Source organism: Alternaria novae-zelandiae, assembly GCF_023758075.1.
Source record: "Alternaria novae-zelandiae strain BMP 2774 chromosome Unknown scaffold_1, whole genome shotgun sequence".
In the NCBI taxonomy this organism is placed as follows: Eukaryota; Fungi; Ascomycota; class Dothideomycetes; order Pleosporales; family Pleosporaceae; genus Alternaria; species Alternaria novae-zelandiae.
Genome location: NW_026056961.1, coordinates 496,731 through 514,549, shown reverse-complemented (window position 1 = coordinate 514,549; position 17,819 = coordinate 496,731). Strand labels below are relative to the sequence as shown.

Sequence of the window (17,819 nt, the reverse complement as noted above, 5' to 3'; positions counted from 1 at the left end):
AACCTGTAATATCACAGAATTAGTATGTATATTGCGGATGCAATTAGCATCTTTTTACCTCAGTGCCAGCAGGCTGGCGACTCAGAAAGGGCATGCATAAATGCCCATTTGTGAGCAGTAGCCCATGCGGGCGCAGACGGTACATGTCCGCATCGACGACTGGTTCTCTCACATGGAAGGACCCTACCTCCCGAACGACATTTGCGTCGCGCAGCATCATCATCATCCAGCGGAGTCCCAAAACTAAACCCCGGGGCTAGAACTTGGTCAACATTAAGATGAGACCCTATCTCACGCGAGACTACTAGTATTGCGATTCTCTTCCCAGGTCCACCGCCGGAAAACTCACACGAGACTGTGTGATGTAGTGATTTAGTTAGCTCTACTGACTCTCTCACCAGATGCAAGGGAAAATCTAAACAGGTTAGCAGCCTACATTAACATAGAAACCTGCAAAGTAGGTGGCCTAACGTTAATGTAGGCTCTAGACCTGTTTAGTTGTTTTCCTAGGTTAACGTGCTCCAGCTTGCATGTTGAATGACCTTTAATTAACGTCAAAACTGACTAGTACGGTGGTCTAACGAAAAGCCCGTGTAATATCCTACTCTCCCATCGACGAACTCCTACTCGATAACCGCTTCCAACCCGCCGCTCCATTCGTCAAGTATCCACGTATCTGTCTCCAAGCCCTTTTCAATACCCAAGCAATACTAGTGATGATGGAACGAATCTGCGAACGAGGTGAAGTCTACTTCCTCCCCGTTCGGACGCCGTACTCGGAGTAGAAATGGCACGTTGTGTTATGAACGACGCCGGATGTGTCTTCTTTGAAGACGTTGCAGCCGTATGTTGCGGCATTGGGTGGTGTGTATACTGTGTTTCGTTAGTCGGAAGATGATGCAATGGTGTGAAATAGAGAAGAGTGTGCGAGGGCTTTGTAGTATCTGGTATCTGAACAAAGCGTAGTGAAGTGTAGAGTAGGACGGAAGAGTTGATGCTTACAATGTAGTGAGACTGCGTAGTCTGTGGGATGCGGGTTTGAGATACGGTGCACACCAAGCGTGTCAGCCATGTATGTGACTTCGTTTTCAGCGAAAGTGGTCTCTTGGATCTTCGTCATGGGGCGCTGGTTTTGTGCGTCGTCTTCGGTGGGGGTTGCGAAACGGGTTTCTGTTAGGCTGCCTTTGAGTACTTTCATGATGCAGTGTGCGTTCGCGTGGCTGACGGGTAATTAGTATCGGCTTGTTGCGGTGAAGTGTGAGATATATCGAAGGCGAATGGCGGAATGTAGTGAATTATCGAAAGGTCGTCTTACCGGCGTGTCTCCTGCTGACACATCGATCAAAGTAGATCGGCGAACGGGGTCGCTTCATCGTGCAGGAGACTGGAGCCATGGATTTTTGTTCGCGAGGTAAGGCATGCTAATGTCAACTGTCGCAAAATATGAGAACTTACTCGTGAATCGGGCTCTTCTTTCCAGGACCCCATACCAGGATAAGCTGTTCGGTTAGCACTCTTCCTTGACTCGAGAATCGGGAACGGTACCAAGTTGCTCTTGCCGTTGCCTTTGTCGACAACATTCCGTGTGTATGGTAATGTCTCCGATGGAAAGTAGTATTTCTTCCACTCCGACTCTTCCGAGGTGTATGCTTTCATCAATTCTTGCAGCTCATTCTCGTCTACGTCATCCGAGTCTATGCCGTTGCTGGGGCCGAGCACCTTGTTGATCTCCTGCACGAGCGAATGGAAGTTATCCTCTTCAGTGTTGCGACCGATCATGGTAACGATGTTGATATGTGAGGAAGAAGAAATATGGCGAGCGTGTCGTTGATTATGATGTTATTGCAGACGGAGTTCCGACGAAGAGAGTTCGGAGCGCGGGCTTTAAATACACACAGCCTTTGTCGAGGGTAAGAGCGTTGGCTTGCCTGCCTTCAATGCTGCTTGTGCAGGACTGGGCTTGCTTCATTATGTAACAATTGGCGCGTTCTGAGCTTGTGATATGTGGATCCATGGCGGTCAGCAGTTCGCCGACATGTGATGCACTTCATATGCTCAGCCAGAGTGGTGGGTGTGGTCACCGATGTGAACGCGGCTTCTATCGGGCATCGGGCTCTTCAACTTCCAAGGTTTATGAAGGCCGAGAGGAAGCATGCATAGAAGCCAAGATGGAAGGGTGCTGCGTTGAACGCTAACCTTATCGGGTGGCGGTGAAAGGTACTGCCGGGAAGCCGTGCCCCGCTTCGTCATTGGCGGCGTGCGTCGCATCAAATTTCTGAACAACAACATCGCCTCTCCACGCCTGCTAAGAGCAATTCAGGATACACAGTAATTCAAGATGGCGACCACAGTAGACAAGGCAAGTATTGAGTGCCGCAGCATACCGCCATTCCACGCGCTAACAGAGTGTGCAGATCAAGGACATCGAGGCCGAAGTAAGCCACACCCAATACCCCAATACGCGACCGTAACACGATGACTTACACGAGACGTAGATGGCCAAGACTCAGAAGAACAAGGCGACGTCTTTTCATCTTGGTACGGATACACGACCGAATACTGCATATTGGCATGCTTATACATGAACAGGGCAACTGAAGGCAAAGCTCGCGAAGCTTAAGAGAGAGCTGCTCGAGCCTTCGTCCGGTGGCGGCGGTGGAGGTGTAGGATTCGATGTTGCTAGGACTGGTGTTGCCAGTGTTGGTTTCATTGGATTCCCCTCCGTGGGCAAGAGTACGCTCATGAGCAAATTGACCGGACAGCACTCCGAAGCCGCTGCATATGAGTTCACAACGGTGGGTTGGATGCGGTTGTTACTAGATTCAGTACTGACAACATACAGCTTACTACAGTACCGGGTCAAGTCATGTACAACGGAGCCAAAATCCAGATTCTCGATCTTCCCGGTATTATCCAAGGTGCGAAGGACGGTAAAGGTCGTGGACGACAGGTCATCGCCGTCGCAAAGACCTGCCATTTGATCTTCATCGTCCTAGACGTCAACAAACCCCTCACCGACAAGAGCGTTATCGAGAACGAACTGGAGGGGTTCGGTATTCGAATCAACAAGAGCCCGCCAAACATTGTGCTCAAGAAGAAGGACAAGGGAGGCATCAACATCACCGCGACGGTTCCCCTCACACATATCGACCATGGCGAAATCAAGGCGGTGCTGAACGAGTACCGAATGGCAAACGCCGACGTAGCTATTCGATGCGACGCCACAGTCGATGATTTGATCGATGTTATTGAGGCCAAGGGACGAAGCTACATCCCCGTCATCTACGCTTTGAACAAGATTGATGCTATCAGTATCGAAGAGCTCGATTTGCTCTACCGCATTCCGAACGCTTGTCCCATCAGTTCCGAGCACGGGTGGAACATCGATGAGCTTCTCGAGCAGATGTGGGAGAAGCTCAATCTCGTTCGTGTTTACACCAAGCCCAAGGGCAAGATGCCGGATTACTCGGCGCCAGTGGTATTGCGATCAACAGCCTGTACCATTGAAGACTTCGTAAGTCTCCCCCTCATCTTAAACGCGACGCGCTAACCGCTCTGTAGTGTAATTCCATCCACAAGACAATTGTCGACAACTTCAAGCACGCTATTGTTTACGGGAAATCATGCAAGCATCAGCCCCAGCGTGTGGGACTTTCTCACGAGCTTGCCGACGAGGATATCGGTATGTATCCCAGTATTATCTCTCTAAATGGATATCGTGAGCTGACGACCCGACCAGTCACTATTGTCAAGCGCTAGATAAGGTCTCGTGATTACGAGATATGACAGGCGTTATGGATCCGGTCTTGGGAAATAGTGAGTAGAGCAGAAGGGCCTTCTGGATGGCTGAACATGTCTCACTGCGATACCAATGCTAGGTCGCAGCATTAAGATGACGAAGAGAGCGAGGCTTGGAGCCGATCTCGCGGCCTGGATTGGCCGAGGGCTCGTTCCAGTAGCACCGCGGACGACATCAGGACGACACTAGCACTGGGCAACGCAGCTTACGGCGCGGATCGTACCTGCCAATCGCCAATGCTCGACTGACTGGTGGCGGTCCGATACCGTCCGCAAGCTATCAATACCAGGCCTTTGCTTCCCCTGCCGAGGAGGCGTCATTCAAGACATATTCGTCGCGGACCCTCGTGGTAATGGCGCCGCTGGAGTTATTGGAACGGGGTCAGCATGTCGCATTTGTTTTTATTCCATATTTGCTTCGGAATTTGATGGATTCAGATCAGCATTGTCTGGCCCAATTTTTGAGGCGTCGGTTTTCCTTATTGGTCTGCTAACGGGCGCAGCGGTCGACTCGGAGAAATCAGCAGGGGTTAGTTGTGCTGGCGACTCAGAGGGCACGCTGTCAGTCGGGCGCTAAATCATTATCGCTCCCGAAAGCCTGAGTGGCTGGTCGGCAAAACCTCGATTTTCCATGGGCGCGATTATTGCAGCTTTCCGAAAGCGTTTCAGCCGTCGACACTTTCTGTCTCTCCTTTATGCACAGCCGATGATTGACGTCTTGCCCCTGCCGTGGGAATCGCCACAGGCTCGCGTACCTGAGCAGCATTGAATCGGCTGCCACTGTTTCGCGCCACGAGCGTACGGCAACGGCCAGGATGTATTTCGCTGGGCGCACGAGGCGAAGCCAATATGGCGCTTCCACTCAGACCATGTCTTGTTCGGGAAGCGTCAGATTAGCCGGCTGCGACGTGCTCAGCGGTGCGAGGGCCCTGATGGGATGATCCCACCCGGCTGCCTTGACATCCCATTTGCCCTTGCTAGGAGTCAGGCGTCGAGGCATGCACTGGCGAGCTAGCCTGGCGGCCGCATAATTCTGGCCCGCGCTGTCCTAGGGGCGCATCCCCGATGAGAGACCCGCACACGCTAAGCCCAACGTCGTCGCTCGTCGCTTGGCCGAATGGCGACCAGGATCACTGTGCACACGCCAGGCTTGCCGGCAAGCTTGGGCTCGAAACAAACAGGGCTCCTCTCCCGCCAGCTGCAGTAGGCCGCGCCCGCATCGCACAGCCAGGGCCTGTTACCAGTGTCCCCAGACTTATCCTCAAGTACGCGCTGCAGGCCCGCCGCGCCAGGCTTTCCCTGCAGTTTCAATTCTCCATCTAAGGCCATTGCTTTGCCGCGCTGCTTTATACCTATATGTTTTGACCTCTGTCATACCCAGCGCCTTTTGTCAGCGCTACCCCCGCTACTGCGGTACATTGACTTGTCGCTGTTTCGCCTCAGGAACCAAAATCTCGTCTCATGCATGTATGCGCTCGGCCGCTCTGAGGTCACCCACGCCGCCTAGGTATAGCAACACCACGGTGCAGGTGCATATGCCCGTCTGGCACCCTACTTCTGCTCCGCACCCAACACGGACACTTGTTCCCACACTCGCACGGATACACCACTCCAATACCTACTGCCTTCGACATGAGCCAGTTGCAAATGGATCACGACCACCACCATCACCACCACCAGGAACCTTTCGAGGATCACCATTCTGGATGGCATGGCGATAATGGATACAACCCACACCATCAGTCTCCAGTCCAAGACTTTAATGGCTTCAACGGCTTTGCACCGCTCCCGATGGAGCCCATCTACGGGAACGGCATGCATCCACCCCACCAAACTCATCCGACACCGAGGACTACGCATCCACAGCTGCAGCCTCTGATCATGCCGCAGATGCCGCAATGGCCGAGCATGCTGACCAGCCAGTCGACTTACCAAGCTTCACTGTTCCCCTCAGCCCCACCACCGATAACGCCGGCATCAGCAACGCCGGTCTCAGCGAGCTCAACACATTCTCGCACTTCGTCGACACCACGGAAGACTCTCACAGACTCGGACCGCAGACGCATGTGCCAATACCATGAAGAAAATCCCACTGTCAAGCAAACGGAAATTGGAGGTATGCCAGCACCACGCACCAGACTCACATGGATCTTTTACTAACGGTATCCTAGCAATGTTCGGCGTAGAGCGAAGGTACCACTGCATACCCTGCATGTCTCTTCCCGTGCTGACAGTCTTGTAGTACCGTTTCGAAAGTGTTGCGCCAGAAGGAGAAGTACTTGTACCAGGACGATGGCAGCCGATCACCCATAAAAAGGTCGAAAGGCAAATTCCCGGATATCGAACGTGCCTTGTCGAATTGGGCACGGAACCATCAGAAACAGGGAGCACAGCTGTCAGATGCTGCGATCCGAGAGAAGGCCCGCTTCTTCGCTCAGACCGTCGGCAACTCAGAGAGCCACCTCAAGGTAAACAGTGCGAGCTGGTTGGAAAAGTTCAAGCAAAAGAATCATCTCAATGGTGCAAGGTCACGAAAGACTTCGATAGCAGAAGAGTCGGAGGGGACTTCGAATCCGCCATCCAATGTGCATACCCCGGGGGCCATCTCGCCTACCTCGCCTGGTGGGGTCTCTCCAGCGACAACGACCATGACAGCGAAGAAGAGTCAGGAAAATCTCAAGACAGAAAGCCCCGACACATACGACTTTTCGAACCATCGCCGACCCTTCCATTCACAGAGCAGTACATCTTTGTCAAGCGTCTTCACGGATACAGCCACAAGCCCCACGTCGCTTTCTTCGCCTTTTTTCACGCCTGATTCAGCATGCGGCCCGAGTCCATTCATGGGAAGCCGCCAGCCTGCGAATGGACAGCCAGGGAACAACAACTTCCAAAGGCCCCGAAGCCAAACCTTCCCCATGCTTGTTGGTGTTGAGCAGTACATGTCACCTCCGGGCTCAACTGACGATATCACCCCAAAGTACGTTAGCAGCGGTGCACTTGACTCGCCCATGACCGAGATGCCTGGTACACTGCCAGTCATTGACGAAGGAATGTCGCTTTCGCCTACCCAGATGCCCAACTCGATGCAGCCCCCTCCTCTCCCAGGTACCATCGACGACAAAGGCTCATCAGCCGACTCCTCGCCCATTACACCGTCTCAAGAAGAAGCTGCACGCGCTCTCGAGCTCGTCATGACCTTCTTCCAGTCACAGAACGCAGGCTTCGTCGTGGAGCCCCAAGAGTATGTCACCATTGGCAAGCTGATGGAGAAGCTACGAATCAAGCGCAGCTCCGAGAGCCTTCCTTCCGAGATGCGACGTGTGTCAGAGCCCAACTTCACCACGGCCAAGCTCGAAAGCGTCGACGCGATCCATTAGCGAATCGGACATGTCACTCATCCAAGGGCCTGTGACGCCTGTCACAGCACGTAACGCTGACGACCACTTTCCTTTGTGGAACAAGCTTCCTGAATCGCTTGGGTTTGGAGTAGCAAGACTGTGCAACACTTGCGGTCTAGAACACCGGGATCAGGGACATACACACACGGCTAGCATTCTGCATTACAGTCACCGTTTGGATTTTCTTTCATTGCCGCATCTTGCCGCATTCTCGCATCAGCATCATTAGCATGGCTTCTATTTCCCACTACTCCTTCATTGACTTTCATTTTCCATCTTCCTATTCCCTTGCTCCACGAACCACTATACCCCCCTCTAGCAGCGCACAGTAACCTGACTGTTTTCGACTTTATCCCCTTACCTAAAACGAAGACTGTATCCGCCCACGCGGGCCAATATTCTGTACGCTTCTATTTGCTGCTTTCAAACGTTCCATTTACATTTGCCTGGCGGCCCTCATACGTTGCACTGAGTCTGAAACGGCGCGATGGGCCTCGTACGCACTGCTGTGCACCTATATGTAGCTTCTAATATAGTTACCGACCCTTGCCGCAAGACCGGCCTAACGAAAGGGTCAATCACGCTCGAAATGCGATTAATGCTCAATCCAACGTGCCATACGATTGTGCGTCTGATGTCACTAGTCAGTTTCGTCCGATCTCAATCTGATCATGGTCAGACTCAGCCTAGTTTTGGTGGAGCACCACTGACACTTCACTGATCGGCAAAAGTCTGGCTCATGAACGGCTGGTACTTGCCGCTTTAAGCCCCCGTGACGGAGCTTTCGGCATCGCATTGCAACACCGTTATAGCAACGATGTGCAACAAACTTTGGCATAGCCCGCCGAAAAACAACACTGAATTTCGGAAAATACCTTGCCGACAGACATGCCGATCGCAAGGAAAAGCAGCATTCGTTCGTTCTGGCTTTCCGCATCCTGGACACGGCCAAAACGTAAATTGCATGTGAGACTTGCAGGTTCAGTCGGCACCAGTTGGCCCCCTTCCCCGCCTTTGCACGAAGCTCGGACACCTTTTGACCTGGCGCACCTTGCACATCCTTGATACATCACAAAAGTACATATATACATGTCCAGATACATCGCTTGAAGCGATCGCAATGCATAACGATCGATGACGAGGCTCGTATACGAGGAAGACAGATCCTCAAACTGTTGAGCCTGATCTAGATGCCCGCAAGCGTGAGACATTTGGTATCCCGTCTCCCCGCGCGCGCACCATACTCAGCTGGAAAGTTTGCGCATTTGGGTTCGTGTCAAAGGGCTGTCCCGATCTGGATCAGGGATGAGACGAGCGCGAGCTTGGAGAAGCGAGGGATTGGCGTTGGTACGGGCTTTCTTTGCTCAGTAAAGTGGTTTCGGCAGCGCAATCGACGCAAGGCGCCCTAGGGCTCCGTCATGCCGCGGGGGCGCACGCACTGGACTCAGCTCTTTGCTGCCCTGCTGGGCAGGATAGGGAGCTTGGGCCTTACGGTCGTCTCTGCAGCGAAAGCTCGAGTTTCTCCAAACCCTGGAGCGAGTCGTGTTTGGGGCTCTTGCTGTTCCGTACTGGATTAGTTGCAGCTTCCTTCGTTTTCGGATTCCCTTGCTCAATCATGACGAACATAGCTGTAGCACATAGAGTACAATCCACGCTTCCGCGGGTGAAGCAAAAGTTGGGCAGTGTTTTGGAAACCAGTTTACTTATTTCACAAAGCCGTTACTTTTGCATTACGGGTATTATGCAGCCCGTTTAACTTCACCCTGCGTTCCGCGGCGCCAAAAAGCAAAAAGGTGAGCAGTCCAGCGCCACTTTAGTTCGTCCTCTCTAGCCGCAAGAAGAAGCAAGAAAGGTAAATGTCGTCGGTGTTCCCCACCACCATATCTTGGGCATCCTTGCAGTGACACTCTTTTTTCTTATCCCGCGGATGATGGACTGTTCGTTTTGTCCTTGCTTCTTCCTTTTCTCTGCAACACATTACTGTTCGGTACAGTACCGGTTCGGTCCGCAGCCGAGCCCGTTCACTGGCTCACACGTTGTCCAAATGCCGGATGTACTTCCTTCGCAGGTTGAAGCTGCAGTACATAGCCTTGTACATTGTGCAGCTCTATCAAAGAAAAGAAAATGAGTACAGGGGGCCTTGGACGACAGCTAAAAACGCGTGTTACGTAGCTGTCAAAGTAAATAAGCAAAGGTAGTAACAGTAGATGAGGGGACGCGCAATGGGGCAGATCTGTACTTGGTGTCGCAGTCCGACTTGGTTCGGCCCTTTTCTCGCTCATGTCGTTAGCTCGCGGTGTTGCGCGCAATGGCTAGACCGTCGTGAGCATCAAATCGCGAACACGCAATCGCAGCGCCCCCCATCGATCGGTGAAGGCCTGCGTTACCGTCCCTTGAACCCCCTGACCATTGGCAAATCCAAGGAAAGAGGCCGACAGGTTCGTAGTACCTTTGTATTCGGGCCTACGTCAAGCAGTGGTGGCAGGTTGTAGCGCAAGAGGCTAGGAAACCTACACCCGAAAGTCAATTATCGCGTTAGATTGCTAGCTCTCGCCCTTGTCTCCATCGCAATTCGAAGATAATGTTGGGCTAGTCCGCCAATGGTGAAGAGGCTGAGAGCGTTCCGGTGACCTTTAATTTTTGCCCTAGCATCTAATGCACAATGTGCTGGCGATAAGCATCGAAAAGTTCATTACGATGTTCGCGGTGCTAGGTCATGCGGTACCCTGCATTAGATCGTCCACGTGATTAATATCTCATGCTGTGTAACACGGTACGGAACCGGCTAAGCAAGAGAACAAGAATGTCGAGGTACAGAAGTGACCACCGAAACCCCTTCGTGTGAGGTGCTCCCGACAACGTTGCCTGAGCACGCGTACTTCCAAGGTTACTTCTGAAATCATTCATGGCATTGCGGGCCGTTGTTCGCACCGTTTGTTCGCCCTGAGGCTTGTGTCACGTGCCGTTTGATGGGCTGAGACCGGAGTAACGTTTTTTTGACCTCGCAGCTGACAAGTCTGAGCAACGCTGGTTTGCACGATGGGACATCGAATACACCTTCGCATCGCTGTGTACAAGCGACAGTACGACGCGCGCGTCCGTCATTGACGTACCCGTCCCGTCAATCTTGCACTCCCTGTCAGACGCACACATCCGTTGCTCCAGAAGTGTTCTTCGATCCCCAACAACGGGTCTTCGCATGAACTGGTGTCGCAAATACCTTTGTTGGCGAATGGATCACGACTCAGGATGATGTGAGAGTGGAAGCGGGATATACAGCTCGCCTCGATGATGATTGCCAATTGGCGTCATTCAGCGATCATTGTCATGCGCTGCGCAGCAAGCGAACGTCTCGAATTTTCCCTATCCCGAGAATTCAGGATTGGCGAACGACTCAAACCGCAGCCGCGTACGCCGACTGTTCCAGAGTGGCTGAGGTGAGTCTGCCGTACGCCTCACTATTGAGTCTTCATGCCTTGCGCAGGATGACGATAGTTTGGTAGGATATAGTGATTGCCCACTACGGGTGATGTTTTGCATGTTCGAGTCAATCCCACCCGCTGCCGTACCTGCACTAACGTTCCGGGCTCTTTAACCGTTGAAACATGGGTCGATGTTCGCAACATTGATGCCCATGACAGCCCCTGATGAGCACTCGCTTGACTCCAAACCATGGTAGATGCTGGATCGCCGGTGCTGGGATCATGGGCATTGTGCCTAGGATCCTGATGCGCTTGCCCCGGACCCCGTGCGGTTCAGGAACAGGCGATGTCGCATCTTGTCAAATGCTGAACGGCGACTATTACTAGGATCATGACTTTCCGTGTTGCGCATCCCGCGGCTTCGCGAACCAGGTCCCTGTAGGGGTTCCCTCGTTACGCCCTGGAGTTCGAGGAATTAAAGTTTCAACGGTCATCCGCGCCGAGTCAGGCAAGTGCCAGCGTCACCAACACTGACGTCTTGACACTTCGGCCGGCATAATCGGCGACCTGAATCCTACGCACGCGCCCACAAAGCGCGCGTTATTCGATAGGATCAGGATGGATTTTGTTCGAGATGCAGGACAACTGTGCCGCAAAGGCAGAGAGAAGGCTGACTCGATCGCTGGTTATGTTCCGCGTAGTTGCTGCCCAACCGAATTTTGAAACACGTTAGCGGCAGGCTGTTCAGGAACGTGTTGCCAGGAACCGCAACCCTTGCGGAAGCGATAAGAGATAGACGGCTACGGGCTGAAGGCGCATGCGGGGTAACTTCTCTCGACGCTTTAGACTTCTCAGCCCACCCTCGCTTCTGCGATGTTCACTCACTGAAACCCCACGGTTGATACATCGCCTAAGTGAGGCTGAGTTATATTTGACCTTGGAACAAGGGTTCACGGCGTAGCCGAAGAGGAGCGCGGCGGTAAATGTGATCCGCAGGCAGAAACTCCAAGGCGCTCTGAACCAGAACCTTTGTTATCTCGCTAGGCGGGGCTTGATTGCTGATTGTATGAAGGTGCGGGGCTTAAACGAGCTCATCTTGATACGTGAAGGTGTGGTGAAGCTCGGAACGCTACGTTAGATAACCAGGGAAGATGCAACGTCGTCTCTCTTCAGGATCATGCGATGGTACTGCATCGTGAGCTCGCATCGTAACTGCGACGGAGCTGGGCACATAGTCATCTCGTATTCGATTAGTTGAATTTATGTAGCATGGCACGCCCTGACAACGCATGTCGCTTGTCGTCCAATATCTACCTTTAAGGCTCCCGGTTATATGCATTTTATCCCCGCGCAGATGTACAGATGACACGGACCGTCGCGCTCACCGAGCGACATGCAGGTTGTTCAAGGCCCTCATTCGCAGTAAGTCTGTGTGAGTGGTGTCTTCCTTGCCGCATACCAACACTACCAAGATTGAGTGCTGCAGCAATCATGGTAAAGCAGCTCGAACTAAGCGATGGCTTGGTGGAAGACGTGCACGGTGGGGCACCTCGTGGTTCATTCTTTGTAGTTTCCGTCCGGCAATATCCCGAATAGTCAGGTGCTCGCCACGGCATGCAGCCAGCCCGGAGTCTGGATGCCATGTGCCTCAACAATTTTCTTAGGGAATTTTTTGATTGGTCGATACCCCTCTTTTACGGTCAGCGGTGTACCTTTCCCACCACACTTTGCTACGAGCGCACTATGAGTTGGTATACGTGGAAGTGCACGAAGCTGCAGTTTCGCCGCTTTAGTGAGCTGCCTTATGCTGGTTTGATGGAAGTATGTATGCGATACAAGGATTGGAGTTCACCCTCGTCGAACGGGGTATGAACGGCGAAGGTGATTGCGCGACGGGCCGTGCCCAGCAGCGTTCGAGTATCTGGCGGTGAAAGTTCGTGATGTATGGGGTTCTAACTTTCGGAAGCATGAGAACAGCATCAGCTAATGCGCTCCTCCAACAGATCCTTTACGCCTTGTTCTCCCAACTCCGGAAACAGGCGCAGAACAATCAGCTCAACGATCTGAAAGACGAGGTGCTTGTTGAGATAAGCGTCATCGAGACAGTCTAGTGTGTTTGCGATCTGTCGAACCTGCTCATCGCGCTCGTAGCTTGCAAAGAAAGCGGCTGCTACTTTCGGTGGTACTAAGTCAAGTAGTCTGGCGGCACAGCAGCGCTTGATCTCCTTGATTTCCTCATACGTTGGAATCTGACGTGGGGGCCCGAGCGCGTTGTTAGGGAAGAGTGTTGCACGAAGAGTCCGAAGCGCCACGGGTAGGAAAGCGGGGTTCAAGATCTGCGTGTGGAAAGTATGAGCGAGGAATCTGCAAGCGCGACTGGTTAGCAGATGAGACTTGGATATGGCTAGATTGACTGGTGCGAGATAGGCAGGACGGGTGCGGTAGGAGTTGGACGGATGAAGGAGTCCGCGGGGCGTTCAGCTGGTGACCGCGAATGATGATGTCTGCGGTAGCAGGCCCGGAGCATCGGACGAGAATCGAGTCGAATTGTTGACGCGGCCCATAAAGTGAGGCGCACGCCCATAGCAAGCGAGATTGATGGTCATGCCACTATGCAACTTAAAGCAGGATGTCGTCGTGATGGATCGAAAAAGCCATTCCCAATCTTTCGGGAACAGCATCATTCGCCGACTGTTTCAATGCGCTGCTCAAACAAACTAAGACCATATTGGAGTCCGAGGAGTACGTGCAGGATCCTCAACAGGATGACGGTAGCGATGAAGACCGAAGAATGAGGCGTAATCAGCTGTTGGCGGGATTCATGGTAGGGCCAGAGTTTGTGGCCAATGTCGTGCTCGAACTCTGTACGGCCAGTCCCGAGAGGGACGACGGCCGGACGGTGTGAGCAGATCAACCGGCGCGTAAGCGGCCCTTCCACAAGAGCTAGCATCGTGATGACGGCTCAGGGAACAGAAGCCTTCGCACGACCCGCAGTATTCCGTGGTCGCTGATGAGAGGCGCAGCACCAGGATTGGTCCGACCTTGATGCAGGCATCGTGTGGTCGCTCATGGTGTTGACAATGGCGACGGCCTAGAGTGTGCCAAGCCTCCTTGTCCGAAACGTGTCGAGTTGCCGCCCGGAACGGGTGCCGAGGCTTGCATAAAGCGGTGCGCCACGACAGGGTTGTTTTGGTGTGTGAGCCTGCGGGCCGTCGCATTCGCTGAAGCGAAGTCAAGTGACTTGAATCGTATGCGGAGCTATCTCATCCTGCGTCGCACGGTGCCACAGGGATTGACCAGCTAGCCAACCAGGGGATGCGAGTGAAGAAAGAGATATCATCGTAACTTACCTGTCCAATACACCATTGGTTTCACCCACCCTACCTGGGCCGAGCAGTGCTCCACGATGGAGCATGGAGATGAAGCCCAACAGCCAAGGCATGCGGACATCTAACTCGGCAAGTTGCGCTACACAGCTCCACAGGCTCATGCTTACTACAGGCCGTTTGGCCTCCAACGGGCGCCTGGAAGCCATCTTTTCCGCTTCCAGTGCTTGCGATTGATTGGCTGCTTCTGCAGATGACTGCTCGGTTGTGGCAGATCTCAACGGAAGGGAAGATAATGTCGCAAGACTCAAGACCACCGCGCGCACCGCAGTAAACGCCAAAAAAGCGTATTGGATGATCGCCCATAGTACACCCGAGATGTATAAGGCCGATGTCTTGTGACGACGCTGGCCGGCGTCCAGTGGCCCTTTTGGACTAATTTCTGACCCTTGATGCGTGGACAGCAGTCCGTAACGCTCAAGACGGGTTAACGACTGCTCCGCATCGGCATCGTCCGATTGGGAATCCTTCTCTTTCGCAGCATCGGTCTGTAAAACCTCAGCTATCCTTGTGATGCCCTCCCATAGCACCCATCCTTCACAGGCTTTTCCGCTAATGCCGTTTCCAAGGATCATCTCTGCGAATATTTCGCCTACCAGGGCGCGTAGACACCCATTTTTTAAGTCTTCTGTCGGTAGCAACAGGGCTAGCACGCCATGTATGAGTAGTTGGCGCCACGCCGACTCGCTTTCCCGCTGTTCAAGGACTGTCGCCGGAACATCATCGGTAGGCACAGGTGATAGTGCAGGGTGCGGGTGGAGCGTATGATATATCAGACGAGGATCTGATACTAGTGAAATTGACGAGGCGGCTTGAGTCTTCGCTATTCGGAATGCTGACAGGTAAGAATTAGACAAACTTCATGCGACAGTCCAGATTGAAATAACCTACAGGTCAGGTGGGCTTGGAGTAGCTCAGGTATCTCATCTAGCAATAGTGATTCGAGATCGACTTTTCTGAGGCGCTGCTCCAGACCTCGCGTACAATGAGCGATAATCTGGATCACTTCGTTGACAAATACTTGATCGGGAGTTATCTTCGAGTACCACGTCTGTACAAACTCCTTGATGATAACAGAGATGATGCCGTATAGTTGAAGATCGACCTCGTTTGAGCTCGTCAAGGGTGGCAATACGTCTTCAATAGGACGAGGTGTACTGCGTCCTTTCTCGCCATTGCCAAGTAGCACATTGTGGGAGCAGAGAGTGCGCCGAATGAATGCTGCCGTGGATTTATCCGAGGTAGTATCTAATTGAGGCTTCTGTGTGTCTGCTGAGCGTGTTGTAGCCGCCACACGGGAGTGGTTTTGCACGTTGGTCCCCGTGGCTCCCGGGGTCGACGATGCTGAGGCCTGGTAGCTTGGTGGCTGCGCAAGAGGGACGTCTGGATCCCGGTTCGTACTCTCTGTCATTGCAACGTGATGTTCATCGTTGCCAACACCGAATGTAGTTTTCGACACGTGATAGCGCGCTGCGACACGATTCGAGATGAATGTGGTCGTGGAGTTGGTACTGGCGAAGGAGCGATGACGACAGAAAGTCAACCACGGCCGGGATTAGCCGAGCCTTGGCGCGTTCCTCTTTGTGACGCGCGCCGCGTCGGCCATCGCACAGCACCAGCCTTCCTGGTACCAAACCTCACAGCACCACTTACTCTCGCCAACATCATGGCAGCGTTAAGTCCCGATGGTATGTAGTGCGGTATTTCTTCGGCTCGTTCTAACGTGTGCGATAGCGGCGATAATCGACGTGGAAGGTCAGCTGAAAGACATCGTGCAAAACCTCTATAACCTCATCGTGCAAGCGTACGACCACCATGGAAGCAAGACGCAGGAGGCCATAAGGCGGGAGATGTATGCGATAGCTACACCTTGCGTGTAAGCTTTTGAGGCTAACCGTACCGTAGCCAGTCGCTCGTTCAGAACCTGGTTAAATTGTCGAGGACAGCGCCGTCCGTGAACATCAACATTCCTCCAGAGGTCATGTCCTACGTTGAGAACTCCAGGAACCCGGATATCTTCACGCGCGAATTTGTTGAGACCGTGCAGCGAATGAACCAGATGTTGTACGGTCGCGTCGACGCATACCGAGCGCTTCAAGAACAACTCGCCCTGCACGTCTCGAGCGCTATTCCAGAACTCAGAGAAGACGTGACCTCTGTTGTCGAGTCTACAGGCGGCAAGATGCGCGTCTAGGCTCATTACCTTCACCAGACCCAGGTGAATACCTTGAGCGGAATCAAAGTAGCTCCGCAACCACAATATAGATGCTAGAACAGCACGGACACATGCGACGACCAAACCCAGACCACGGAATGTACCAACGAGTACCACATAGCCAATACATTACGGGCGGTGATGGTTACGACTTGATTGGTATACAGATCAACACTCCGACAGGTGGGGAAGTGCATCAATGAATGCGACCTCGTCCAGATGCTTAATGAGTCGACTCCGACAATACTCGGAGTAGCATTGGATGCGTCAGACATGGAGATAATCCCCAGAAAACACGAATGAAGATGTCGTTGTAGATGCTGTGCTCTTTTGGGAAGAGATATTGGCAGGGATTGCATTATCCAACACGTTACAACGAGCTTACTTCTCAGAAGGAACAACAACACTCTCAATCTACTAGATTTGATTGCAGCTATCTCCATGCGTCCGTCACATCCGGCTGAGCCACATTGCATCCCTTACTTCTGCTACCGATTCAGCATGGCGCGATGCTTCCTCTAGACGGCTGTTACACACGGCATTTCATTGATGTGCCGGGGTTAAACTATGTTTCATTACATCGCATTCGTCTCTAGCATTCTGCGTCATGTCTCTTCCCATTGTATTGTGCAATGAAGGATCTCGTACGACGTAAACCTTCGGCATCCTTGCATAACAGCACACAATCTCGCATTACCCAAAACGATGCTGGTTCTCGCTGATCCCGGGCACTCTTTGTGAAGATCTCGGCGCTATTGAATGTCGGGCACTTCATCGCTCACATTCAGCGTTCCTTCAGATCCACTTCGGTTCTTTGTCATACTTACAAACCGTGTCTTCATATGAGACCTATGTTAATATGTGAAGCAAGTCTCTATCATATAACAACGTATGGATGCTAAATTTAGTATAATTGCAGCGGTGCGACAATGGGTGTTGGAACTCTCGGTCCGATGGAGATGTCATGCGTTGTGTTGACAGTCTACACGACTCGCTCGGCCGAGTTTCGCGTATAGCCTGACCATAGCAGTTCTTTCCAGGAAGCTATAGCGATACAATAACATGTGAAGGCAGCCGCTCACATCATCCGCTCTGCTCACGTACCGACTTTGGTTGGACGCAGTTTTAGTGAAATCGAGGATTTGTTACTAACAACAACATTAATCGGCCACCATTGTCTAGTTACAACGGGTTGGAATACGCTGACCTAAAGCTTTGCTAAAGGTATCAATTCGTGCGAGGTGCGCACGCAACTTCACAGTTTCTGTCGATTACTTCATTGACGCAGGCGCATCCTGATGAAGATGGATGTGCCTCAAACCCCTCTTGGTGGCGTTTGTATGTCATTTCGCATTCTTCACCTTTCCCTGATCAACTTACTGCACCCCAGTTTGGACACGATGTGAAGCAACGCACCGCTATCACTGAACGGGAAAGAGACTGCCGTTGAATCTAGATGAAGAGCTCCTGTAAACGCTTGTATGAGTTCTTCCGTAAATATCCGTGTGGTTGGACATTCACTGTCTGATTTTGGCTTACGGCACGCAAGCTCTATCATTCACTACTTAGCAAACGAATCGACTGTGACATCATACGC

At 52.5% G+C, this 17,819-nt stretch overlaps 5 protein-coding genes across 5 annotated transcripts; 3 read left to right on the top strand and 2 right to left on the bottom strand.

Moving 5' to 3' along the window:
* Nucleotides 1–748: 748 nt before the first annotated feature.
* Nucleotides 749–1,779, bottom strand: J4E88_000137 (uncharacterized protein; the record flags this gene model as incomplete). Its single annotated transcript, XM_049393818.1, has 4 exons — nt 749–873; nt 1,003–1,220; nt 1,456–1,499; nt 1,546–1,779. The coding sequence occupies 4 exons, from the start codon at nt 1,777–1,779 to the stop codon at nt 749–751; spliced, it is 621 nt and encodes a 206-aa protein (XP_049259647.1).
* Nucleotides 1,780–2,338: 559 nt separating this feature from the next.
* RBG1 (GTP-binding protein rbg1) lies at nt 2,339–3,759 on the top strand (the record flags this gene model as incomplete). Its single annotated transcript, XM_049393817.1, has 6 exons — nt 2,339–2,359; nt 2,415–2,435; nt 2,496–2,538; nt 2,590–2,795; nt 2,843–3,514; nt 3,562–3,759. The coding sequence occupies 6 exons, from the start codon at nt 2,339–2,341 to the stop codon at nt 3,757–3,759; spliced, it is 1,161 nt and encodes a 386-aa protein (XP_049259646.1).
* Nucleotides 3,760–5,430: 1,671 nt separating this feature from the next.
* J4E88_000135 (uncharacterized protein) lies at nt 5,431–7,178 on the top strand (the record flags this gene model as incomplete). The annotated part of the gene is made up of 3 exons (XM_049393816.1): nt 5,431–5,914; nt 5,970–5,991; nt 6,041–7,178. The coding sequence occupies 3 exons, from the start codon at nt 5,431–5,433 to the stop codon at nt 7,176–7,178; spliced, it is 1,644 nt and encodes a 547-aa protein (XP_049259645.1).
* Nucleotides 7,179–12,600: 5,422 nt separating this feature from the next.
* J4E88_000134 (uncharacterized protein) lies at nt 12,601–15,418 on the bottom strand (the record flags this gene model as incomplete). Its single annotated transcript, XM_049393815.1, has 3 exons — nt 12,601–12,985; nt 13,972–14,842; nt 14,899–15,418. 3 exons carry the CDS (start codon nt 15,416–15,418, stop codon nt 12,601–12,603), a joined length of 1,776 nt encoding a protein of 591 aa, XP_049259644.1.
* Nucleotides 15,419–15,673: 255 nt separating this feature from the next.
* NUT2 (RNA polymerase II mediator complex subunit) lies at nt 15,674–16,201 on the top strand (the record flags this gene model as incomplete). Its single annotated transcript, XM_049393814.1, has 3 exons — nt 15,674–15,695; nt 15,742–15,859; nt 15,913–16,201. 3 exons carry the CDS (start codon nt 15,674–15,676, stop codon nt 16,199–16,201), a joined length of 429 nt encoding a protein of 142 aa, XP_049259643.1.
* Between the last annotated feature and the right edge of the window lie 1,618 nt (nt 16,202–17,819).